The sequence below is a fragment of the Simochromis diagramma genome, unplaced genomic scaffold, assembly GCF_900408965.1.
Source record: "Simochromis diagramma unplaced genomic scaffold, fSimDia1.1 OVJJ01000596.1, whole genome shotgun sequence".
NCBI lineage: Eukaryota > Metazoa > Chordata > Actinopteri > Cichliformes > Cichlidae > Simochromis > Simochromis diagramma.
In genome coordinates, this window is record NW_024387245.1 from 10,362,083 (window position 1) to 10,388,916 (window position 26,834).

At 39.8% G+C, this 26,834-nt stretch overlaps 2 protein-coding genes across 3 annotated transcripts; one reads left to right on the forward strand and one right to left on the reverse strand.

Moving 5' to 3' along the window:
* Positions 1-30: 30 nt before the first annotated feature.
* On the reverse strand, positions 31-15,494 carry LOC120713979 (ADP-ribosylation factor-like protein 3). Of its 2 annotated transcripts, XR_005691339.1 has the most exons (9): positions 14,773-15,494; positions 13,514-13,657; positions 13,286-13,402; positions 13,155-13,205; positions 12,756-12,941; positions 11,444-11,559; positions 1,657-1,732; positions 1,319-1,466; positions 31-1,188 (listed from the first exon to the last, which is right to left on the reverse strand). XR_005691339.1 is itself a non-coding variant. In XM_039999955.1 (6 exons), exons 1-6 carry the CDS (start codon positions 14,773-14,775, stop codon positions 11,509-11,511), a joined length of 552 nt encoding a protein of 183 aa, XP_039855889.1. In that variant the 5' UTR covers positions 14,776-15,494; the 3' UTR covers positions 11,283-11,508. The 2 variants fall into 2 exon arrangements, 1 of the variants encoding a protein (XP_039855889.1); XM_039999955.1 differs by lacking the exons at positions 31-1,188; positions 1,319-1,466; positions 1,657-1,732 and having other exon boundaries at positions 11,283-11,559.
* A 714-nt stretch (positions 15,495-16,208) lies between these two features.
* wbp1 (WW domain binding protein 1) lies at positions 16,209-25,620 on the forward strand. The gene is made up of 4 exons (XM_039999954.1): positions 16,209-16,464; positions 17,542-17,644; positions 18,715-18,882; positions 19,848-25,620. Exons 1-4 carry the CDS (start codon positions 16,402-16,404, stop codon positions 20,366-20,368), a joined length of 855 nt encoding a protein of 284 aa, XP_039855888.1. The 5' UTR covers positions 16,209-16,401; the 3' UTR covers positions 20,369-25,620.
* Positions 25,621-26,834: the final 1,214 nt, after the last annotated feature.

Sequence of the window (26,834 nt, forward strand, 5' to 3'; positions counted from 1 at the left end):
AACGAAAAGAGAGGTGAAAGGAAGGGAAGGAAAGAGGAAGCAGGGAGTCAGTGAGTGTGTGAGAGAGAAGGGGAGGGAGGAAGAGGGAGAGGAGTGTATGAGAGGAAGAGAAAGAGAGAGGGAGAGAGGGGAGCTCAGCTGAAAGCCACAGACTTAATTCTATGCATCATTAAGCAGTCTCACTCAATGCAACATCCCCTATACATCATCCACGCTCAGTAAACACAACGATGACATTACATTAGCAACTGCAAATGAATTTTCTTTTTAGAAGGAAATTGAGAATACTCTCTTACTCTCCCTCGTTTTTTTTTCCAACCTCTCTGCTGCTTGCAAAGCTTGAGTGTAGGACATAAAAATACAGCGAGATATAAACAGAATAAAAACACAAACAATATTTCCCTTTCCCCTCTCTCCGGCACACACTCTCTCTCACTCTGTCACACAGAGGAGACTTCTGAGCACAAATACACACCTCTCCTTAGTCGCTCTTCCGAAATGTTTTTATAATAGGCGCTTCGGAAAGATACCTTATTTAAAGATAAGGTATCTTTGAAAATGCTACACGAAGCCATTTGTTCTCGCTTTGCCAAATTTAATCGAGCACTGGCTGCACCGGCTGCTGCTAAATTTCAACTTAGCTATAGCTAACGTTTGCGTTCCTACTGGGGGATCGTTTGTGCATCAGTAATAACCTAGATCTTGCAATGTACATTCCAACGTGCCAATCTTAGTAAAGGCATGAAACGGATTGCTTTCAAAAGATTTTGGGGTAACATAATTTATACATGAGGCACAAGGTACTGAAAACAGGTTTAGCCCGCAAGAGGTGTAATTGTTTAGATATTTAAAAAAGTCAGAAAGCACACTTTAGTTTCACGTGTGCTGCTCCAGACTTTTATTCCGTTACACCTACCTCTAAAAGCTTTGATTTATAAAAGTTTGGAGATAAGATTTAAGTCTGAATGAGTCTCTGAATGAAGCTGAAGGTGTTTTTCAAGGTAGATCAGGTGTAAAGGAGCCCAAACAGTTTGAGGTAAGTTCTTGAAACCGTTAAAATACCTCCCTTGATAATAACATCAGCAGACACTGGATTAAAGTGGCGATGGGACAGAAAGGCACAGCTTAATCGATGAAAGCCAGCACTCCATCAGATACTTGTGCCCAGGTGTCATCACTGTCACAAACCTGCAAATACAAGAACGTCATAACAGGGAGATGCAGTTAGGCATGATCAATTATTAGCTTGAAAGAAATATAAAGAAGTTAAAAAGGAATTAAGGAGCCAGGAAAATGCTGTGATTAAGTACTACTTTACCATTTCAGTTGTTATAAATCAAGCTGTGTCCAGTAACTGAGGTAGGTTACATCACTCTTCTCTCTATGAACGAGGTCAGCTGTGAATCAGTGCTTTCCCGGCTCCTCTTTGTGCTGGTGTCTCTCCTCCTGTCAGAAATCCTGAAGTGCTTTACAAAAAAATGAAAGAAACAAAAGATGTGTAAAAGTTGGTATCCAGCTGATGTCCATCTTTATTCTGAATTTCTGTGTATATAATAAATAATCTGCATTAATTTCGTCATCTAATGCTTTGTTGATGTCCTTAAACGTAAAGCAAATTTCGACACAGCTCTGTGCCCTCGTTTAATAAAAACTTACCAGTGTTGTAGATATTAGTAGGATGGATCATCACCAGGGAGGCCTCGCAGTAAATGGATGCACACTGCTGTCACATCTGGTTTATAAAACAACAAACCACAAATCAAGTACAAGACTAAGAAACGTTAATAATCCACTAACTGCAAACTGTGGTCAAAGTGAGTTTATATGACTTAAAAATGCAAATATTTTGTTAACCTTTACTCTCCTGCTTTTATATATCTTGTTATGTTAGTCAGAGGGCTTTTATGTAAGATAGGGAGAAGAAGGAGGATGATTTGGTTTAACACTTGCTGGGAAGATTTTGTTATATTTATTTAAAATAAGGTGTTGTCCTCAATTCAGTGAAATATTATTGAACTACATCTGTCTCTTCTTAGCTCCACAGACGTGAGCACCAAAATGAATTTATTTATTTATTTTCCATTTTGTTTTTCAGGGCCTGTTGTCCTTTAATAATAAATGCCAGCAATTCAATATACCTCTGTTCTTGGATCTATTTAGGTTTAACAATTTATTTGTATAACGTTTATTAAGGTGTTTAGGTGGAGTATGACATCGTCTTACAGATAAAAGAATAATACCTCAAATTGAGGTTTAAACTCCATGACGTATATGTAAGTACAGGTAACAGTTAGTCAATAAATAACTGAATTTTTGAAACCCACAGATTTATGATAACACAATCTTTACATGGGTTAGTTCCTCCTTGTACACATGGGAATTTTAATTCTTAGATACTGTACAATACTTGGGTCAACATATCAACATAGAAATAAAAACAAAATCAAAAACAAAAGATGTGACTACATCTTTTTATGCCTTTACATATTTGACAAGAGCATTTAAGCTGAATTGTTCTGTGCAAGTTGAATATAATAACAAGGAAGTGACTTATCAGCCATGTAAATTTACCTATAGAATTCTATTTTAATTCAAGCTTCAAATCTTAAAGTCAAATACGTCCTTCAATTAATCAGCCAAAGTTCCTTTAATAACCAAATTTCATTTAGAGCTACCTCAGCAGCTATCACTGTGACTACTGCCTTTATTTGCAATTATTTCTCTGCTGCAGACACCAGGAGGGCCAAACTGCATTCATAGCGTAAACTTCAGCAAAGCTACATTTCAAATTTGTTGACTTTTCACTTTAGGGAGCAGTAAAAACTTTTTTTGGGGCACTGAAGAGAGAGCAGTAAAGATAGCTCGTCGTTACCGCCAAATATCAGCCAGTATGATATTATCCCTGTAACAGCCATTAGCGCTAGCAAGCTAACTTTAATAAAAAATGTCATCCGCTGTGAGAAAAAAAACACAACTTATTGCTAGTTTTATAATTTACCTTACTGGCCCTCAAAAAATAAATTGTTCCTCTTCCACATATTCAGAATCCAGTTACTCTGTCTCTCTGATGATCCTACAATGACTGTCAACATGTCTTTTGCTATGACACTTGACAAGGTAGCCAACTACTTGAAGTAGCTTTTACATGCTCAAACCCAGCAGACTAGTTAAGGGCACTGCTTCCTCCTGCTTGTGGAATAACATATTTGTTTCCTTTGCTGTTACTGGATCGCTGGCCTTCCAAAGTCATTCAAAAGCAATGAGTAAACTGTTCATCAACAATTAGCTATAACGTAATAACAGGTAGTAAAATGCACATGATTTATAACTAAGTCAAGTTATTTCATGTAAGCAAAGAAAGATATTAGTCTGTAATGAAATTAGCTGCATCTTTGTATTTAGTCAGTACCAGTTAAATGCCAGATGTAACTTTTACTGTTTATAAATGCCAAAAATGAAAACTTATTTGAATTGGAATAGAAAATACCTAAAATATCATAATTTTATGTCAAAGTTAGCCAAAAACCCTTTAGGCTTGCTGACCAAATAATAGCAGTTAGCTCACTGTTAGCCTAACTTGATGATTATGTGAATACCACTAACAAATTTCTTAAAATATGTATGTGAAAGAATGACAAAAGCGTACATTTAGAAAGGACTTTTCCACTGTTTAACTTATTTCTTAGTCCTCAAAAACATATTTGTTTCATGATGCTTACCCCTTCATTTGATTGCACAAGGTTACTTTCCCCTCTCCTTTTAAAAAAACATAGTTAAATCTCTTTTAAAGAAGCCAAGCCTGGACACTTAAATACAGAATACAGGCTAATGTCAAACCTTTTTTAGGACCGGCTTTCAATGCTCATAAGGTTGCAATCCTTACTTTATTCAACTTTATTCAGCTTTTGACATAATTGATCATAAACTCTCTAATCTCCCTCTCAAGCAGTGGGTTGGCTTTTCTGATAGTTGTTGAATTCTAAAGTTCCTGAATGGTTTAGATCATATATCACAGATAGGAAATGTTTCACTAGCTGTGGAGATCAGGTATCAAGCACTCATAATTTTTCCTGTGGAGTCTCCCAGGGAAGCTATCTGGGTCTCTTACGTTTGTCCTTAAACATTCTGACACTTGGCAATCTTATCAGCCAGCATGAAATTTGTTACCAGATTAACACAGATGATGCACAGCTATGCTATAACGGAGAACACATTAGTCCAGTTTTAGCAGAGCTATACTCGCCTCCAGTATCATACAGAACCGCTTTTAAAAAATACTCTTATTTATACTGCATATAAAATCCTTAATGGTCTTGAACCTTCTAATATCTCTGAATGTCTGTGACTCTATGTCCCGGCTTGCTATCTTAGATCCTCCACTGTGAAATTGTTAGCGATCAAAAAATTTGGATGCCACTTTCCTAGTTTGTGGAAACAACATCTCTGGAACAACATTCCTGGAAAAATTAAGGAGGCAAACTTTACAGATAATTTCAAGAACTTGGTAACGACATACCTTTTTAATCTGACATTAAACGAGAGCTTAGGCTTAATAATTATTAATAATACCACTATACAGCCATACTATCTGAGTTCAGCCACATTAAGTAATCTGGCAGATAAGACCATATGCATAACTTACTTCTAAGATTTATATTTATTTTTGTTGTGATTGCATTATTACTATATGAATGTGTGTTTAGGGGTGCATGTGTATTTATATATGTCTGATGGGTTGCTGGAACCTCAGTTCCTGATATGTTTTTGTGCCTGTGAAGCCCTTTGAACTCTATATGTATAGTCCTTAGTGTGATATTGGGCTATCCAAATAAAATAAACTGAAATTTCATAGCAAATTTCATAACATACTGTTTTATAGATACGCATACACTTCAAAAGTTTTAATCACTTCATGAAACTAGTTAGTGGATAAGAAATTAGAGACAGTGACAATTATGAGTGTGTGCACACAAACGCACACACACATTTTAGTTTAATGTCTGGGAACACGCGAGTAACATAAATTATCAAGCAATTCACATGAATAATCATGTTTTTATTGCACAGATTATGGCTTTTTCCCCTAAAATAGCCTGGCTATGAGGCCTGGGAAATCTATTAAGGCGATGCCATAGATCATCCCATCCACTGTGGCGTGTATACAGATCGGCCGGCTCATTTGAGAAATATTGAATCGGTTACAGTAAAGTAAGCCCCTGGATTGAGTCAAATGTAAAAATCCAGGCATGTGTGAGGAGCTGTCAGCGTGTGCTGTAATGACGGATGGAGCCGGGTCTCCCTTTCAGCAGGAGGTGATAAAAAGTCAAATTATGAACGCCAGGGAGGGACAAGACAGCGTGCAAGGGGAGGAGGGAGGGCAACGACACGGAGAGAAAATTGGACCAGATCCGTTAAATGATAAGGGCAATCAGTTAATCAGGGGAAGACGAGAGAAAGTGTTATTTCCTCCCAGTGCAAGGGTCAGTGAGGGGTCAAGAGTATAACCTTTGACCTCAAACTACTGACGAGAACGAGACCGGTCAGCGGGTTATTGATTCACGCTCTTCAGTTTACCCATGTTATTATCTATTGGACTAGACTGGTTTACGGTTTTAGTGATTTCCTGTGAAAGTGAATTAAAACAAGTAAAGATCTGTTTATCTAATTATTCCCTAAACTGTGAAAAGCTCTTTAAGCTCCTGGAATCATACAGTGTCACCTTCTTAGTCACTTTGTTGAGGTTTGTTGTGACTTTACAGCCGTAAAAAAATAATAATAAAAAAATGCTTTTATTCCCCCCCCCCCCAGAGGAAATGCCTCATCTTCATAAAAGCACCGGGGCCCAGAAGCATGATCTGGACCAGGAGCCCAACAAAAGTTTCTGATAGCACCCACTGCATTACTACACAACTTCTTAGTTCATCCTGACACAATCTCTACCCCTCTGCTTTCTGTCTCAGGTGCATCAAACAGAGCCCTGGACCCCCTCCCAGGCTAACCCCTGAGCTGACCCCCCTCCCAAGCTTTGAAACTGACCCGCTCTGAGGTGTGAACTTCTGTCCCCCTGGCTGATAGAGACTCACGATTTTTATAGACCTCATCCCTCGCTGTTTATGACTCTGCAGTTTGATTATAGCAAAGGGGACTCGGAGAGGTAGGAGCCCTGCAGAGGCACACACACATCAAAGGAGCTATGAGAGGAATGTGGGCATTTGTTGTTTGCTTTATCATCCAGTACCACCACTTATCTGCTTAATCATAAAGGATTGGCCTGGGAATGAGGCAGGATGGACGCCGCGCTGGCCAAACAAACTATTCCCAACACAGTAATTGCTACTAGAGGGATGTGCCAGATTCATAGTGGTTATAGCTGCTTGCATGGGAGTTTTATTTGAAGAGGAGAAGAAAAAAAGACTACGAGAGGCACCAATTTGGTTTAAAATTAAATCCTAGAAAAGTATGGAGTGTTGCTATCAGAGTAAAGACTCGCCTGAGTGACCAGTCTACATGAGTTTATCCCAGTTTTATTGAGTTGAACAGGAACACATGCCGTAGGATGTTTTCTTACAGAATATTATTTAAGGAGTTAACACATTATGATATATTATCAATATATATAGATAATAAAGAATGGTTGAGAATAGGACACCAACTCACTGATGAACCTCGCTGTTTGGCAATTTATTTGTTGTATGGCAGTTCATTTGTTTGTATTTTTCTGTAATGGTGCAAAGCTCAAAGCCAGATATGTGAGGAAATAAAACTAGATGTTCACCTCTTTATTACGGACTCATTATTTCTAGAATTGCTTTTTTCTTGCCTTTTACTACATTTTACTGATTGTTATACAACTACATCTCACTCTGTTCAAAGGCCTAAAAGGATCTCAAAGTAAAAGCGAAGTCTTAACGCTATGTATGCAAAAAGATTCACTTTTTTGGGACCACTTCGTGTATATATGGTACCCAACCAGTGCATAGATTACCTGTGTTTTAGTGCCACAGCAAGTCCAGAAGATGCAGAAAAGTTTATGATTGGCTCACTAATTTCTGAAAAAGCTGCCCTTTGTGGTATTTCTAATGTATGGCTATTGACTGACTGAACCACTGCAAGTTATCACTATTATAGCAGTGTAGTGCCGTTGGAGAACTCAAAGGATGGAGATAAAATATAAATATGAATGGTTTAAATAAGTTCAGAGGAAGTCCCATTCTAAATGTCACTCTCTTGTATGGATTCAATATCTTTGAATTTAAAAAAAGGGCATGAGTTGCCAGATACACAACAGTTTAATTAAGTCACAGAAGCTCTCTCCTGGTTTCACAGGCCCCGTGAGTCAGTTAGACCCTCTGCCCTTCATTTCCCCTGTGTGGGAGGCTTGGAGTTCCGGCTTGAAAAGCTGGGAAAGTCCTGTGATTTATGGCCTTTTGCAGGCCTGACTGCCTCTCACCTCACTGATGATAGAGCCAAAGGTAACGAAGAGTGGTTACTCCAATCCAATTACCTATTCGCTAAATTCTGTTTTATTAATTTTGGGGATTTAAAGCTTCTCCACAACCTTTGCCATCAGATTTTGAGACAACTTGTAGATAAATCAGGAAAGATTTGTCCGATTCCTTATATGTATAATTGGGTATATGTTTTACAGGGTGAACGACTATCACTTGGTAAAACTGTTAATGATTAAACAGTGCAGAGAGAAAGGAGGTCTTTTATCATCTAACATGTTAGACTTTCAACTTGTTTTTCCATTTTGTTTTTAGTGTTGATAGATTTATTTCAGGAAACTGAAAGCAACTTTTAACTGAAAATAAAGTACTGACCCCCCCTCTTGTTTCTTTATATTTTAGTAGGAAATGAGAAATATGTGAAGCAATTTATTGAAACCTGTAAACACATCAAGAAAATATAGTATTTAAGGGAAATCTGGAAAAAAAATCAATATTTTATCATAACCATCTTTCATCTTCAACACACACACTGACCTCTCTTAAGCAAGCTTTCTCATAATTTCTTTAAATGCTAATCAATGCATTTGTTCTGTTCTCTGTCAACACGATCCCAGACTGCTCCAATAATGTTGAAGTCCGGGCTCTGACGAGGCCAGTCCATGACTGATAATGATCCACTGTGTGTTTTTCTATCCACTTCTGTGGCACTGGCAGTGTATTTGGGATCATTGTCATGGTAAAAAAAAATTAAGCCACCGTCTGATGCTTTCCAGATGGTGTGGCATGGTGGATGAAAATCTGATGGTACTTTCTTGTGGTTGTAATTCCATTAATTCGACAAGATCTCCAGCACAATTAGCTGAAACGTAGGCTCAAACCATGACATAGCCTCCACCTTGCTTTACAGATTTCTGTAGCGACTCACTATTGTGCCTCTCTTCTCACTTTTTCATACAGGATCACAACAGCATTTTTTCTGAGAAGCTGAGTGAACAGTAGACGGATCAATTGGATATTTTCCTATTAATTAAAGAGATGACTTTCACATACGATCCATCAGTAGTAGTTTTTTCAGGCATGCCACTTTTTCTTCTGTCCTCCACTTGTCCAGCTTCCAAGTTTTCAGCTACCAGCTCTTTGGGAGTCACTTTGTTGGTGTAAAAATACAGTTTTATTTCTGATAAACAGTTTTATCTTTGTCGTTTTGGTAGGTTGAGGGTGAAAAGTGCTTTTGTGATAGGGAAGTGCCTAAAGACACAATTTAAAATTGGTTCTTTGCTAAAATGTCTGTTATTTGTAGACAGAGCGCTGGTTCTTCTCTTTAGTTAGGTAACTTTTTATGTTTGAATGGTCCACAGGTCAGTTTCAATTGGTTCAACAGTCAAAACATCAACATGAACAAGAACAAGGACTAGTTTGAAGATGAATGAAAATGCAGCCAATGTCCAAAGAAAACATTTGAAGGACCTTCAGAAAGCCTGGAGAACTATTGCTAAATACCACTTTAAAAAAAATGACAAGTCTGGCTTGTTGGAAGCAAAAGATAAATAAATGAGGGTGCGGTCAGTACTGTACGTGTTCTGTTGTAGTTTGTCCAGCAAGATCTGTTGTGGTTTAATATTTACCTCGTGTCTTCTAGTGTGTTCTAGTGCCCCACACTGCTATATCGACAAAATCCATGCATACTGTATAGCAGAAAACACACACAGGGAACGAGACCAAATCATTATGAGGTCCATTTTAAAGGCTTTGCACTTGTTTCAGTCTCCATCTGACGACCAAGCAGCTTTGGCATATTAAAATCAGCCAACCCTGTATATGTTGAGGGACACACAAGTGCACACACACAACCGGCAGCAGGGCAGTAACTCAAGGCCAAAGGAGGAGGTTTATTTTTATCATGGGCAAAGGTGCCAAATCATGTTGGGTATGAAGGGGGCTATATAAATGCAAATTGTATTGGAGAGAGCTATTAGTCCTAGAAAAGGTTTGTATGTAAATGCCCTATAGGACCACAGTGGAGCACTCATCCAGTTCAGATTAGTGGGGTTTGTGGCAAATGTGCTGCAGAAGACAAAAAAGAAAAATAGACAGAAAATGCAATTGCCTTGTGGTAAATCATGGTGAACAAGGTGAGAAGTTGAGTAATTGAATGGCCAAGGTGTTTCTGTATGGTTTATTGCATATGCAAGAGAGATGTGTTGAGGTCTGTTTCCTGTGTGCAGACACAGGTGTGCGTGTTTTATGGTCATTTTGCTCATGATGTAGAGCTTCTGTACCTGAGCGCAGCAGCGCTGTGACAAAACAAGACATTTAAAGCACACTTTGAAATTGTAGAACATTGCATGAAGAAAAAAAATTATGTAAGCGACAAATCAAACATGGCAAAGGATGCAACATCACTGGTCAAGGCCGTGGGAAGCAGAAGCCCCACCCACCACCTCCAAAAGGCAGACGTCATAGCACCCCCACCTTAATGCAAAAAAAAAAAATAAAGTTGTCAAAACACTTCACACACTATTCCTGCTATCATTGGTTTACTTTGACAAATATCTGAATTATGAAATTGTAATAAATGAGTAAAGCACAGAAAAATGACTTTCTTTCTTTAAATATTGATTACTTTAAAAGCATAATAAGCTCCAGTAAAGGAGAATTTTGTTGACTTTTGTTCTGAGTTTGTATGAGTGCTGTCTTTGCCAGGTTTCTCTTTTAAAAGAGATTGTGATCTCAGTGGGACTTCCTGGTAAAACAAAGGTAACAATAATAAAAACAACACCTAGCATCATGGTCAAATGACATTAAACAGAAGTCACTAATAGATTAAAACTGGTGCATTTCAAAGTGAGCTATCAGCTATCATAAAAATGTACAAAGATTTTTTTTTTAACTACCAGCTGACAAAAAGAGCCTAACAGGAGTTTCATCCCCCTGAAAACTCCTGGAATTATCCCTCTTGGCCTCATCTGAGTAATCATTTTCCAGGCTGCAGTTAAAAACATGGTTACCATGACGCAGAAGAGACTCACACACAGGTCCCTGATGAATGCCATCACAGACATTTTGAACAACATCTCCTCAGTGCCCATCATGAGCTTTTATCGCCTAAACCTTTGAGCACCAGGTCACATTTGGAGCATTATATCAGCGCATTCTGATGAAGGTAACCTTTCATACAGCTACCTTTGCTGTAGAAGGGTACATGACTGTGTTATATGCTGCGCAAATTTGGCTTTTGGGCCGAGTAAAATATTCAGACAGATTCCAGCCAGCTGTGTGCAAACAGGCTGACTCTATGTCTTGATTACTGAGCCTTTAAAGACTTTGTAGTCGCATCACTGGCATACTTTTTAATGGCTTCATAATTAATTTGATTAACTGTGTGTGCGCCTGATGTGTCACAGGGCGGAGGTTTAATTTTTGTGTGGCCTGTGCCTGAGTAACAGGCCAGTTACGTTACGTTTTGGCTGTTTATTCTTGCCTGTGGCTTGAGTTGTGTTAGAATGTGACAGGATGAATGAAAAACTTTATCCTTACAGCTTATTATATATCCCCCACCTGCCCAAACACACACACACTGCACCACCAGCGTCAAGGCCCTCCCCCTGGCTTTGTCATTGACAGAAAGTAAGAGATGTAATAATTTGGCATAAGGCTCTGATACACAAGACTAGCACCATATCGCCCTCTAGCTTCGACTGAATAGACTTACAGCCTTACAAAACCTCGATTTTTCATGAATCCACTGCACAACACCAAATGCTTATTTAAAAAAACAAAAAACACATTGTCTACAAAACACTGAGTTAACATGGTTTAATTATTTTTAAAAAAAAGTGTGTACAGTTTAAATAAAACAGCCTATTTACAGTATGTACATTTTAAGATATGTAATACAGGGCTGAGGGTTGTGTTGGACAACTGTGCTGACAGTGACTAATTATTTTGATGCCACATAAGGAAAAAAAGACACAAGTGTCTTTAAGAATTACCACATGATGTTGTCTCCCGTCCTGAACATGAAACACTGGATATTCCAGGTGTGAGATGCGATTTTTCATGGCTTCTTCCGAAACTTTATATTTCTGCAAACCCAGGTCATCCCATCCTGAAAAAACATAAATAAATAAACAGAATTATATATTTTTTTTAATTGTGGAAAATTAGAGAAGTAAAAATGAAGTGGACCTAAAAATAGCATTCAAAATATATCTCCAGAAGTACTGTGTGATTTTTTTGCTGTTTGATCATATTTTCCAGACAACCATTGTGATTTATTATTTATGCATTTAACATAATTTCTTACAAGGACTTTTGTGCTACTGATTACTTACCCCCACTAAAATTGATAAGAATACAAGTCATATTTTTAAGCACGCAGTCACACAGCACTTCATCCTGTACACTTCAAGCACTCAATCGACTTTACTCACTGCAGATGGGCAATTTGGAAAAAATACTTAGCCTAGCATGTGTGTGCTAGGTGTAAGGAACATGCACAGGGAGAGCATGCAAACTCCACGCTCCACACATCACCATCCCACCCATGAAATTGAGGCAAAGCAGTGATGTGAAACGTGCAGACTGGCAGTAGCAAACTGTTTTAATGCACATGATAACACAAAGCAGCTGAGCTTCTTTAGTCTTTAGAAAGAATACATAAGTGATCCACCCAGACTGGGAAATCTTCTTATACAAGCATGTGTTTTATGATGGTAATTAAAGGAATAATGGATCTTAAGTAATCTGCTTCTTTTTCCTCTTTTCCCTGTTTGAATTCAGCACACTTTGGATTCCTTCATTAGCTGATGCCGAGGTCTTCTAAATGACTGTGGCTATGTTGGGGAGGAGGATATGAGGCCATCATGGATAATCGAGACCACCCTCTGCAGTGGAACACCTCCTTAAACATCTGTCTCTGCTCCATTGCCACAAAAAAGAACATATATCCAAGTTTGTGTTATATTTAGATTTGCATTCATTAATTATTCTGCATATTTCTATTTTATTGTGCTTCCTTTGTGTCATTTTACTCCATTGAACTGTACTGATTTTATTTTTGCTATCTAAAGGTATTATAGGTTGTGTTTAGAAATCTACCATAACGCGGTTAAATGATTCTATTTCATCGTAACGTGATTTACTTAAACAAACTTCAGTCCCTCTAGCCCGTTTTTTAAGACCAGGACAGGTAAAATAAATCCCAGCATTCCCTGACTTCCGAAAGCGGCTGCAGGCAACTATCCCAACCCTTGCTGTGTGTGCGATGTTGCGTTTGCAGACTGTGTCCGTTTCTATGTTTACCTGAATTCCCTCTGCAGTGAGCGCCGAGCAGGCCTGCACCTGCCACATGCGATCCCGTATTGTGTGCAGACGGAGACTTTCTGCCAGCTCTGACGCTGGAGCAGCTGTCATCAGGTCCTGCTTGTTGGCGAAGATTAGCAACGGCACCGTGGCGAGCGTTTCCTCCTCCAGCAACTCAGCTAGCTCCTGTAACACGGTGCAGACACATACACTTGTTCTAATGGTATTTGCCAACAGAAAAACCACTGAGACGTGTTGAGAAGCAACACAACATCATACTGCCGATCATCCCTGATCAGCTTCTAATTCCAACAGCTCCTGAATGCCTTCTAACCTTCAACCTTATCAGAAGATGACTACTGCGCCTCCCTAAAATGTAAAAGTATTTATGGAGCTCACCAGACTTGTTTCTTCAAACCGTTTCCTGTCTGAGCTGTCAATCACATAGATCTGCACACAATACAGTCGTAGATATTAACAAACTGATCAGAACACAGAAAAAAATGATATTATGAAGACTACGTATGTACCAGCACATCTGTGTTCTCAAAATAATTCCTCCAGTATGGTCGGATTTTGCGCTGACCTCCAATGTCCCAAACGTTCAGCTTGAAGCCTGCGGACTGCACGCTCTTGATGTTAAAGCCCTTAAGAAAGGTATCGCAGATGCTTAATATCTGCAGCAGGAGAATTCAAAGGCTCTAAAAATGACAGGACTCTACATTTCTGTGCATGTGAGAGAGTGTGGATGTGTGTACTTGTGTGGGGGTGATGTGGCTGATGTCTTCGGCTGCCAGCTGTTTTAGCACAGTGGTCTTGCCGGCATTATCCAACCCTAACAGCAGCAAGCGTACTTCCTGCTCTGGAGCCTGCTTCAGCCGCCGAAGGATGGACAAAAGGCCCTGCAGGAGGATCAAAGCACATATTAGAGCTGATTAGCCTTAAAGGAACAGCAGCTTACGAGATGTCATAACACTGAGGAACCTGCAAGCATTTTCTTGCTTTTCCAGAGTCATGGCCTAAGTTTTATCAGATAAAGCCTGAATAAGCTGCTGGACCAAATCATTTTCAGCTCGCACCAGTTACAGTACACCACCCTGTTGGCAGAGTCTGTCACAGGAACATGACACAGTACACACAGCATGTTACACTCTCACCCAACAGCTAGAATCATCTAGAGTGTGAGGATTTAGCTGCAGTGACCTATAAATGTACCAGCCCTAAAGACCTCTTTAGCCAGCCGAGGTTAGTAAGTTACTGAGTGGCTTCTGTCCAGAGGAGGGAAATAAGGAAAGGCTTTGGCTCATGCTATTTACTTTTAAGGCGACAGTGACCCCTCACCATACAAAATCTGCTCTGAAAAGACAAAACAATACACATAGCACTTTTAAAATCCATCTTCAGAGCCACTACTTTTTTTGTAATTTGTGCATTTTATTTTTGTGTTATCATAAATTTCCCTCTCCATCTCTTTTACGTCAGCTTTACTCCCCCTATAAAGTCTGTTTTAGCTCCAATTTTGAAAAGTACTCCATATATAAATTTAGTTTTTATAAAATTATAAAAGTGTTTCTGTTTACCTTTCAACATAGTCTCCATACCTGGTTTAAACTCTTTGCCTATTACCTATTACCTTAAGGTGATAGTTATATATAGGTAAAAATAAACTGGGTTGAAAAAGTCTAAATATAAATAAACAGATATAATAAATAAATATAGTTTAATCCTGGCACTGGCAAACAAAACGTTTGAGTTATATCAACGACTGAAAGTGAAACGCGTATTAAGTTTCAGGGATAAAACGGCCAGTTTAATGACCAGTATTACATACACTGCCCTCAGTATTTGGCTAAAGGTGACACATCATTTAACTGTATTTAGACCATTGTCACCAATGTTTACCAGGTGCCAAGAGTAATTTCAGTAATTTTGTTTTAAATATAAAACAAAATCAAAATAAAGTCCTTTTGCCCAACGCAAACAAAACCCGCTGCGGCCGTGAATCATTATAACTCACCATGTTTTTCTCGGGTGGTTTTGTGGCCCTCGCTCAGTGTGTGAGTGGATTAACATCTTCTCTGACCACACGTGCTTGTTGGCCTCCTGGCAGAACGGCTGTCAGGCTCTGTTGCTACGGAAACGGTGACGTCAGCGTAAACGACGTGATCGCTGGGCAAGAGGGCTCCTGTGGCGCGAGGTTAAAAAATAAAAGTAGAAAATAAAAAGAACATAAATAGTTAATTTGCTTTTTTTCTGGTTATTCACTTCAGAGCTGATTTTGAGTTAATTTTCATAAAATTTTACATTATTTTATCGTTATTATTATTATTAGCAATAATTGTGAACCACAGAGTTCAAAGATTAGAATACAAAAAAATAGCATACAAATTAAATAAATCTTCACTCACCTTTTTTTTTCCACACTATGAGTTTATGCACCATTCTACATTCAATCATTAGTTATTATATGTCTTTTGTCCTGTATCCCTTCTCTTACCCTCAACCGGTTGCAACAGATGGCTGCCCTAGTTCTGCTGGAGGTTTCTTCCTGGTAAAAGGGAGTTTTTCCTTCCCACTGTCGCCAAATGCTCATAAGGTGTTGTATGACTGTTGGGATTTTTCTCTATTATTGTAGGCTTCTGACCTTACAGTATAAAACACCTTGAGGTGACTGTTGTTGTGATTTGGAATTATGTAAATAAAATTAAACTGAATAATTTGAGAACTTACATTTTATCTCATCAGCCTAATATGGTAAAATGCTCTATAGTCTTTTTCACTAAAGTCAGTGCTACAAAATAAGACCAAAATAAATGGTATCAGGTCTTTGGGCAAATGTCACAAAAAGAGCAGAATAGAATAGAACTTTATTCATCCCTTGGGGAGGGACCATAATTTCGTTCCAGCAGCACAAAACCAGTTCACCATAAATACAAAGAAGAAGAAGGGAAAAAAAAGCAGGTACAAATAATTAACTATAGAATATCAGCATCTATATCTTATTTTTGTAGGAAGATTTAAAGTGCTGAATTAAATCTATTAATTATTTAAATTAAATGTTCATTTTTGGAAACTTTTTTTTAAGTCAAAGTCCTTAACAAGTTTACTTTCATGGTAAGTATGAAGGTTGTCTTTTATGAAATGAATAGGTGCTTATTCATGGTATTTCTTTTTTTAAGCTTTGCGTTAAATTTTTTTGACCTCAAAATGTTGATTGAAAAAAAAGTTTCAAATCCCAATGCTTATAAATAATGAATGAGTAGCGCTGATTATCGCTGCTTGGAGGGGTCTTATCTTCTGGCTGGAGATTACTCATACATATATAAAATTTGATCAACAAAACTTTACTGTTTGTATGAAAGAAGTCATTTTCCGCAGTGAACTTGAACCCGCATTCTGTGAAGTCATATGCTTTCTCTTGCACCGCGACGGGCTCTGTTCCGCACACACAGCGCCCCCTGGTGTCCAAGGCTGCGCACCTTTTCGCCTCAGTACCAGCGCGGTACCTCAGATTGAGAACAACAAAAACATGTCCGAGAGGTTGAACCGTTACTAGCTACAGCCGACTGCTGTCACCGCAACAAGTCGTCACTTCGACGGACTGCTATATGATTCCCGTCGTGACAACGGCCGACAACCCAGAAAGATGGCACAGAAAGCACTGGGATCCATTGTTGGTCTTCTTTGCACCGGGACCTATCTTGTGCAGGTAAGCCTCCGCTCGAGCTCGCGGGGTCGGCGGATGCTTCAAGGCGAGGCCGCTGCTCGTGGGCTGGGTGAAGGCCGCTTTCTGTCGAGCCTTTTTGTCTCCTCCACAAAGGAAACTGGGCACGGCTCGCGACTGTATTGCTGGGGATGACGTCAGTTAGTAAAAGTTTTTCGATAAAATTTCGACAGTAAATTGTTTTGAGGGTTGGGGGAGCTTGAGAGAAATATTTAATTTTGTCTGTTTCTCAGTTTGGGTCGAGGTTGTAGAGATTAACATTAGCCGCTGCTAACTGATACCCGGCAAATGGACGTATTTATTCATAGTTGTTGATTTTAGCAGCACAGACGGGGCAGCCAGCCAGCCGCAGTTTGTGCCTGGCTTCCCTTACATAGTCGCTATTTTAAATGTTGACCAAACAAACTGAAACGATTTGAACTTTTTAAAGCTTTTAAGCAATTTGCTGTGAATATATTTGTTAAGAAATGCTTTTCGGCCTAGTTTTTGATAGCCCAATGCCATTATTTTATTACAATTTACCATGAAAATGAAAGCGAAATTAGACATAGCCAGACGTCTTACTGTCACAAACCAACCAGCCCACCCCCGAGTTTATTTTACATTTCTGGTGTTATCTGTATTATTTTGCTGTATTGCTTTTGTAAAGGTTTCTCTTATCATAATCTTATTTCTTCGTGATAAACAGTTGTTGTCTTTATAGCCTCAGCTTTTCCTTATTTCTTATCTTAAATGCTTTGAATTGGTTACACTTTGTAGCGTAAAGGAAAATGATAAGTACATAACGTATATTGTTATTACTTTACTATTACCACTATATCTGCTGCTCTTACAATGGCATTCAGAATAAAGGGGGTGCATTTAAGTGGCGTGTACTTTCAAATGTCTAAATATAGGTTACACGAAGGACAGAAAACTGGCACAGAAATGTGAGTGAGTCAGGTTAAACAGAAATCCTAGAAACAGGGCATTTGCTCAAGAGTTTGCTGTACATTTTCTTGTTAACTTGTGCAATTGATTGTTGACTGAAGCCTTTGCTTTGTTTACCTTTGTGTATTTAAGGGGAAGGAGTTCTGTTTTGGGGTAAACAATGAGCAGTACCGCTGTGAGATGGGGTACTGCTGTGGTGAAACGGAATGCTGCACTTACTACTATGAACTGTGGTGTAAGTATAATTACTATTTTCTGATTATTCATTCATTTCATCATTTAATTCAGATATATAGCACCATGTGTGATATATAGATAGATAAATAGATAGATAGATAAATATATGTATGTATAATTCTTCAGACTCTGCTTAACTTTTGGAGTTGGCTTTACTTTCGCTGTTAAATGTATTTAGTTTTCATGTAGTGTTGAAATGAACCTACGTGAACTGAGAAGTAAAAGTGAAATAAGCCTGTGACTGAAAAAAATGTCCTGATTTATTTTAAGTGGAGAAAGACAATGTTTAATTGTTGTGGATGTTTTAGGTGTGCTTGATATCGTAAATGTGGAGATGTTTGGAATCAGGCTGTGACTTTTGTCATACTGCAGCTTTAGTGCCTGTTCTTCTAGCAGGAACCTCACCTGAAAGGTCTCTTTTGGGTCCACTGAGGAAGACAAATAGCTAGTACCTACTCAGCTCGATACAACGCAACTCGGTTTCGTTCGTTTTCCATTATGATTGAGTTTTCAGACTCTGGGACCAAGGTGTTGGTTTATGAGTAGCCATTTGAAACCCAGCATTTTTGCTGGGTTTCAAAAATGGCGGTTTTGATTCATCGAGTCATGCCATTTACTATCCAACTGACATGCAGTCTGTTGACATCACATTTTTGGATCGATTCAGATTGCTCGGAACCCTGGCTAAAAAAGAGCCTCATACCAGTTACTACCACCTAGTGGAAAACCCTAAAGACTGAATAGAGTTGAGTTGACTAGTGAAAAAGAGTTATAAGTACTCATTTTAGGGTAGCTCCCTAAAAATATTTAGGCAAAGCTCAGCGCTAACTGGTTAAACTCAGAAAAGAGACTCTTGTCAACTCTGTTTTTTCTTCTTAGACACCACCATCAGCAGTGATGAATTTTCCACCATGTATTTGAAGCTCTTGCAAAATTATTTCCTTCACCTCTGAAGTCCTACACTGCAGGAAAATAAACAAAAAAAACCTTTTAAAAAACTCCAAAAGGCTTATGTACTCCACATCCCCTCATTGGAGAAGTGACTTTTGAGTTTGTCCCTTCTCACAGGGTTCTGGTTGGTATGGACCTTAATCATCATGCTGAGCTGCTGTTGTGCCTATCGACACCGGAGGGTTAAAATGCGTCTTCAGCAGGAGCAGCGCCAGCGTGAGATCAGCCTCATGGCCTATCAAGGAGCCTCTAGCTCCTTTATTTCACCTCCACCTCTCAATTTAAGTGAGTAGTTTTCCTCCTCATGCTGAACATAGTCGTCTAGGTTTCTATGGTTTTGCAACCTGATGTTGTTTGTGAACCTCTAATTCATCCTTGAGCTGATATTTAGCTATTCTCAGAGTCATGAAAATCTGACAGGCTTCATATTTGCAGCTTCTCTGGGCACTGCTCAAAGCTCTGTATTCATAGGTGGTACATTGAACTCTGCTCTCTACCACAGAGGTCCACTAATATGTCCATGGGGCAGCAGCACATCTTGGAATCTTTATCCCTAAAACATAATACTCTCCTCCTCCTCCTAACAGATTAAGCAGCTGCCTTTTTCTCAAAGTCATGATCTTAGAATTGGAGAAGGTGATCATGGTAATCTTGTTATACAAAGCGTGTATTACATAGTTATGGTCTGAAGCTGACCGAGCCACAGCAGAGATGCCGCTCTAATGTCAGCGATCACTGGACCTCAGCTTGAACATGATATGTCCACTGATATCACAAATAGGAGCTGGATAAGGTGTACACTTACCAGAAGCCCACTCCAAACATGCTTGACTTTATATCAAGAATGTGAACACAACTCTAACTGTGTGCATACTTAGACAGTGACTCACTTGCGCAGGGACCCTGGCAACATGTAGTGTAGTTGCTTTTCACTTCAGATAAGTGTCGGCACAATAAGAAACTATTTCTGTGTAAATTCATAGATTCGTGGGATCCACATTTATATAAGTTGAAAGCCTTAAAAAGGAGTCACAGTGTGAATCCCAGTTTGTGCTTTCAAGGTTGTTAGTTTAGACCCAAAAGTGACTGAGAGTGAACTTTTTTCCTGTCTAATCAACAGTTTGATAGATTTGGTTTTGTAGCGAGTGTTTCCTGACAAGTTTATGATTACCAGTTAGCAGATTAAAGTTGAAGTTAGTTGATTATAATGATGGTTCAAAGCTGAAGCTTCTGTATCTGCTCACTTTCAGGATTTTGGAATGACTGCAAGCTTCCTGACTATGAAGAGGTAGTTGGCCACCCTCCGACACCTCCTCCTCCTTACTCTGAAAACCCTCCTGAGTGTATCCCTGTAGTCGTTCCACAAGTGAACCAGCCGGACGCTTCTTCTGTGCTACAACCCCTCGCCGAGGCTGAGCCGAGGGTGGACTGTCAGGCCTCCGGTTCGTCATCAGACCAGGAGGCGGTGTCGCTCCCAATCCAAGTACAGTGTGCAGCAGAGGAGAATGTAGAGGCGGCAGAGGAGGACGAGGAGCTTGTGACTCGGCGTCGGCACGTAACCGGCGACTCAGGGATTGAGGTGTGCGTTTGCCAGCTTGACGTAGACGAAGGCTCAGGGCTTGAGGAGGAAAGCGAAGAGGAGCAGCGTATGTGTAAGGTCGCCGGGAGGGACTGCTGCTCCGCCCCCCAACAGCAAACCTTAAGACAGAAGGAGCACGCCTCAGAGCTGCCTAGCCAGACTAGCACCAGCAATGGAGACCACGTGGTGTGATCCACAGCGTAACCAACCAGCCAACTGGTGCAGCTTCCACAACCACAGGGAGACCGTCTTGTGTTTTAATTCTCTAAACTAACTAACTTAGACATGACATCTAGGTGATGAAGATAATGATAAATAATCCGTAATAGCTCCAGATTAGGAAAAATTATTGTAATGTGTGGACAATTTTTTTTTCTTTGCTTTTCTAATTGGGGAGCAAGCAATCATATGTTGTAGCCCCATTAGGTGTTTTTTATTTAGTACTAACCATGAGAAAGCTATTGGGTGGTTAGAAGACAGCAGTTGATTGTGAACCAGAATTGACGTCATTGTGACTGTCCTTTAGCCCTGCTGTCATATTTCAGGCCTTGGTCAAAACATCTCCAACCATCCTTCCTGTCTGACATTTCATCTCTGGTGGAGGCGATTATTCAGGAGCGTATCAACGCAGTCAGCTGCATTCATCTCGTATCTGCCCCCCCCCCCCAGCTACAACTAAGCAGAGGAAGCAGCAGCAAACATTTCGAAACTGTAGGATGAGACTGGATGAAATCAACAACAGATTATTTTTCATTTTCCCCAAAGCTCTGTGCGTGCAAGACTGCGGCCTCTGCTGTGAAATCCAGGGCACAGCTGCGTAGTGATGTCACGTCTGAGGTCATGATAACCAGCATCTGGTGTGAAGACTTTGGGACTTGAGCGAGGAAAGCCGTACACTCACTGGTGGAAGAGCAAAGAGTTTAGTTCATTCTTAGGATGCTGAATGGCACACGAACCCCCCTTTTTAGACGACTTTCTCCTCACCCTTTGTGCAGTCTCCTCGGCCATGTCACCAACAGTCACCATGACATTTGGGATACTCAGCATTTCAGCGGTTTATGGATTGTGTGCATGTAATCTCACTCTGGTTGTAGATTGCATCAAATCCATAGTAGTGATGCCACCAAACTTATTACTTAATAAAAAAGCCTTGCAGTGGCTCTGTATTGCCGTGCTCAGTACGTAGTTTGGGTGTTCATATAAAAGAATGCAGTTTTCATTTCGTAGCCAGCTGTGCTTCAGTAAATGCCACAGGTGTCACTTTTAATTGCAACAAAGCTCCAAACAGGGGCTGCTGGAGTGCGTCGTAGTAGCGGTTGTAGTGCTTGGGTGTTTCAGTGCAGTAGGGAAACATTGAGATGTGTGTCTGTGTGTATATCTTTCAAAGTGCTGTGTTGCCTGGTTGAAAAGACTGAGGTGAGGTTACTATTAAAAGCACTGGTGTTTTGCATGAGGCATGGTTTATATGTGTTTATATATGAGCTCATTTGTATCCTGGGAGGAGATGTGGATCTCTTTTGGGTTTCTGTCAGAAAGAAATCATCAGCTAAATCAAACATGCGGAGCTACCCGTCTGTGGCGACCCCCTTGTGAATAAGGGGATGGCCGAAAGTAGCGTTTTAGAATTTTCTAGTACTTGTGCTACTTGCTTTGCTTATTATTTTGTTGCAGTAATAATGACTGCACAAGTTTGAGCCCCAATGTTGGGGAAAAGAAGGGACTGATGTTTAACATTAACTGTCTGGATCTAATATTTTTGTGTTGTTTTGACCGTGTGAGCCATGTCGTGCTGATAGCTTGTTAGCTCAGGCTGCCTTGGCTCTCTATCTAGCCCCTGTAACTCTTGGCAGTGTGAGGGGATTTGCAGTGGTATTTTCCATTGGCAGCAGAGGGCCCGGTGCATTAGCAGGTTGAGATGGATGCAGGCTGTCCTCTGCAGTCAATTCGGTGTTGGTACAGCAGCCAAATCTATTGTGACTGACTACATGCTGCTTGCGCCGCACACCGTGCAGTTTGTGTTTAGAACATAGCCAGTCAAACCGGTTGTAGTCAGATTTAGAAATTCTTGTCTTTGCAAGATGAGCAGTAACTGATAAGTTAGTAAATATTTCATTGAGAGTTTATTTTGGAACAACAGTGAATAACTTTTTGTCTGCTCTGATAGCACGTGTCCAAACGGACACAGTGTAGAGACTCAGGTCAGTCAGTCTGCTTCACACACGCACTCACCAAGTCCTGCTTCCATTTGGCCTTTATCACCAGTAAACGTCTCGGTGCAGTACTCTCTGTTCTAGATGATTTCACCAAGGGTAACAATAGTTCACATGCACTCTGTTTGTCTGATGTTGCTTCACAATCTTCACATGTGTTTTGATTTTTCCTTTAAATACCATAGAGTTAGAAGACATTTTCATCTGGCAAAGCGGGGAACAAAGGCTAGCATTTCAAGCTTGCTGGTTATATTTATGCGGCTTTTAATGCTTCTTTATTTTCAGTGCTGAATGAACTCTGACAAGGACACATTTGAATTGAACATTGTTGGCCCTGTTAGCAGAAATATGTAATTTTAGGCAGCTCTGTGGCTCATGAATCAGTTTTGTTATTTCCCCCCAGCTAGCAGCAGCCTGTTCTGGTTGTGGCTGTGCATGCTAAAAAAAAAACGAAAACAAGTGGGCCACTGCATCAGGCGTTTGAGAGCAGAATGAAAATATGTGAATGCACAGCTGCCTGAAATTTCATATTCATTTAAACGGGCGTCTTTAAACTTGCTGCGATGGCGTTATACAAGATTAGTTAGAGGTTCGCAGTCCGTGTGCTGTGCGGTCGAGCCAGTGCTTTAACATGAAGCCATACTAACACGACAGTGACCTTATCAGAGGAGCAGTCACACTGTGAGCATGGCTGCACACCCATTAGCATAAATGATAATAGACATTTTGTTTGCCAACACACCTCGAGCTGCCTTGGTGCATTTATACAGAGCAAATGTGATGATTAAGGAGCTGCACAGTAAAATATAAATTATAACCTCTTTGTGCGGAAGCAGATGTGATACTGCCTTATTAAAGTAGACTAATAGTCAGGGTTTTTTTTTTCCTGTGGTAACATTTGTTTTTGAAGCATGGTTGCTGTAGCTAGAATATACATTTCTGAGAAAAGTGTGCTTGTGTCTTAGAAAAGGATGTGGTGGGTAAACATTAAAAAGCCACAAGATTTGAACTGTTCTGTACAGCGTTGTTACCGGAGGGGCGGTTGTAGTGACTTTAAAATCTGTGTGTAGTTAGCTGTGGCACTGACGGAGTATGTTCAGACCATGTAGTTTGTGCTCAGTCTGTTTTAGCTTTTTTTTCTCCTCTCTTTGAGGTGGCTGTTGGTTTATTTAGTGAAATATACTCAGTTGAAAGCATGAGAAGAGTAGAAAATGTCCTCGTTCTTGTTTTCTATGGCTTGTTTTCCATATGAAGGACAAAAACTGACTCCAGAAGAGTTATTTTGTTTGTTGCTAAGGTGGATCTTTTCTTATTTGTATACATATTTAGGGTAATAACAGAGCAGGGCAGGTGGGTGGTGGGGGGGTGGGGAATGAATAAGGGAATAGGGGTTTCTTCTGTGCAGGAGTGAACTGGAGGCTCATGGTTTTCCCCCATTGCCAAACAACTGCTATGCCTCCCTGGTTTTCACATGTTTACTGAGAGTAAGGGCTATATTGGTCAAGTCCACCCATTTCATCGAGCGATTCATCTGTTCTGCGTTGTTCTTTAAAAGCCACAGATGCCGAGATCCGCTACCTGAAAGCGGTCAGAAGCGAGTCGCATGATCACCGTTTGGACTTGGCTGTCTCGTGATGTTGCGGTGGAGCTCGTATTTATCTAATAGCTGATTGTATACGACCACATATGTTTGTTTTATAGGCTTTAACTTTGCCTTCTTGTTTTGTCGACCTCAACAGAGATCCGTGATGCAGCGTAACCGACCGATCCCCACCCTCCCCACACACACTCCTCCGCCCCCCCAAAGCAGTGGCATGTTTTGCTCCGTCGGCCTTTTATGGGCTGCAACTCCACCAACCTCCACCAGGCTGCGTCTCGATAACAGAAAGTGTAGCCAACACTGTAGCTGCTCGTTTTATTCCCAGCTGCACTGCTCCTCAGCTTGTCGACAGAGTAAACGTACCAAAGCCTTCGCCATCCTCGCGCTTCACGGCTCATCACTGTTTCGTACTCTCAGGGTTACCTCTAGCGAGCAGCGCTGTAGTTTGAAATCGACACGTTTTTCACCCACGAGTCTCATAAAGCCAAAGCAACTGTTTCGCTTTTATTACTGTCTTGATATTTCTTGTCTGCATCACGTATCTCTGTGAAACATACTGATCTAGGCTATGCAAAAACATGAACTTACTGTTATATGCTGCGACCCCTCCGCCCCTGTTTTACAGTCTCTGTCGTTTTGTTTGTGGGCACCAGTACAAGCAATATAACTCTCAGTACTTGTGGCACTGCACTATACTGTAATCTACTTCGGTTGGTCTGTGTTTTATCTATTTGTTTAAGAAAAACTGTTTAAAAAGAAAGAAAAATACTTGTAATGCTACTACAGTGATGTGGGGAGTGTCTATTGAGGGGCTTGAGTTAAAATGGCATTCTAGTTTTTAAATATATATATATATATATATATATATATATACCATTTCCCCTCTTATTTTTTTGGCTTTTTCTCTCTGCTTCCTTCAACCACTAACACTTCTGCTACAAACTTATGGATAAAACACGTTTAGTTGAGTATGCTGAAAGAGTTGATTATATTATTATTATTATTATTATTATTATTATTTGGTCTGTTTGACACTTTTCTGTCCCTCAACTTTTTATTCTCCATCTTCATGAAATTACAGGCTAAATATGTAAACATTGCCTTTAATCCCCAGTTAATACAGAACCACAGTTTTTTATCTATATCATACACATGAAAGACCTCAACATGGAACACAGTCAGCGTGGATCAGACCAGCCATTATTAGTAATACTTTGCTGAGCCCTCAACACTGTACTGAAAACATTTCAGTGTGATTGTGTCCATCAAACCTGTGAACTGTACTATTTTTTTTCTCAAACATAGATTATACCAAACAGATGGGAGGCACATGTCTTTGAGCTGTGTCATTTGTCTTTTCTGTTTTTTTTTTTTTTGCCAAAATGGGAATCATCCACTTTTGAGAGGGAAGGCATCTATTTAAAAAAAAAAAAAAAGCAACTTGACTCTTTCTACATTGTTTTCCTAATAACTTAAAAAGAAAAGAAAAAAAGCCAAAATAAGTAACATAGAAAAACAATAAGCACTGACTGACAGACAAAAAATGCTTTGGTTTTGTAAGAAGTCTGCTGTGTACTCTTTGGGTCATCATTTGTATTTTATTTTTTTAATAAAACAAACATTGGCGCACTGCTGATCGACTTTGAGTTTGTCCTTTTTGCAGAATCCCTGTTTTCCTCGGGATCAATCAAACCTGAAAGGCTACAAAAGGTTCCCCGTCCCCTCTTGTACCCACATATTGATTTGGAGGATGATCACATGGTTGAGTTAATGCACCTCAGGCATTCAGTCTAAATTATTGATGGATGTCATTTAGCTGTTAGGGTAACGCACAGCCAGCCTCAAACACTGGGAAAACAGGGTTTAGCCGGCACACTTGTGACTCTTTAAAGTTAAAATAGTCAAACGAGTACCAACTGAAAGCTTTAACGATATATAAAGCTCATGTTCACACATGATTGCTGAAATTATTGTAATCATGATTAGAGTCTATTCCCAACCACAGGGTCGGCACACTGAAAATGCAAAAGTTACATATTTAATTCATACCACAGAACAGGCAAGTATTCAACACAGTTTATGCATATTTTAACCAAATCATTTGTATAAGGGTGGTGTGAGTGTGTGTATGCTCTTCCTGTCTGATCCTCTGGCTGTATTTGCTTAGTGTATTGAATGGTATGTTGAAGTTCTCATTTGCATGCCTGTCTGTAGCATAAACTGTGCTGGTGTCTGTCCTGTTGCCATTTTTCTTCAGTCATTTATTTCCATTTTGACACCTTCAAGATCATTTTAAATGTTTCACAAAGTTTCTAAATGCTGAATTGTATGTACATAAATGAAACTGATTCATTGAAATGAATTCAGTTCACAAATTTGCAACCAAATTGACATCCCGACATGTTCCAACAAACCCCAGTCACATTAAGGCATCAGACCTCCCCACTGATGTTATGATGTTCTATCATTTAGAACAGACTTTGAAATTATATATTAAATTATAGCTGAATCACTATGAACTAAAGTCAATACAGTTTCTGTACCAGAGCTCAGAATTGGAAAGTAACCCATACCGTAGCAACTTGCCCTTCAAGTTTTTTGCATTGATCGGTGTCTTGAGGAGGAATAAACTTAAACAGACATAAACTTTGACCCATCTCAGCGTCCTGGTGGTGTATAGCTCTATAGAGAAGGCAGATTGTAGCCAGTCACCTTTTTGGCAAAACTGATAACACGCTGCAGCCTTCCTTAGTCCCTGCCGTTTGTAGTGCATCTTCTGCTGTGCATTCTTGATGAGGAAGCTGATTTTTAGCTCCTGCTTTAAATTCTGGCAGATGGTGGTTCCCAG

Bases quoted from the DNA above. Each gene is read 5' to 3' on its own strand.
- LOC120713979 (XM_039999955.1), bottom strand. The intron at 13,403-13,513 runs GTACACACATCC...ACCTTTCTTAAG, and splicing joins GCCACATCACCCCCACACAA to GGCTTTAACATCAAGAGCGT. The intron at 12,942-13,154 runs GTGAGCTCCATA...ACCGTGTTACAG, and splicing joins GGTTTGAAGAAACAAGTCTG to GAGCTAGCTGAGTTGCTGGA.
- wbp1 (XM_039999954.1), top strand. From the start codon at position 16,402: ATGGCACAGAAAGCACTGGGATCCATTGTTGGTCTTCTTTGCACCGGG. The intron at 16,465-17,541 runs GTAAGCCTCCGC...TGTGTATTTAAG, and splicing joins CCGGGACCTATCTTGTGCAG to GGGAAGGAGTTCTGTTTTGG. The intron at 18,883-19,847 runs GTGAGTAGTTTT...GCTCACTTTCAG, and splicing joins ACCTCCACCTCTCAATTTAA to GATTTTGGAATGACTGCAAG.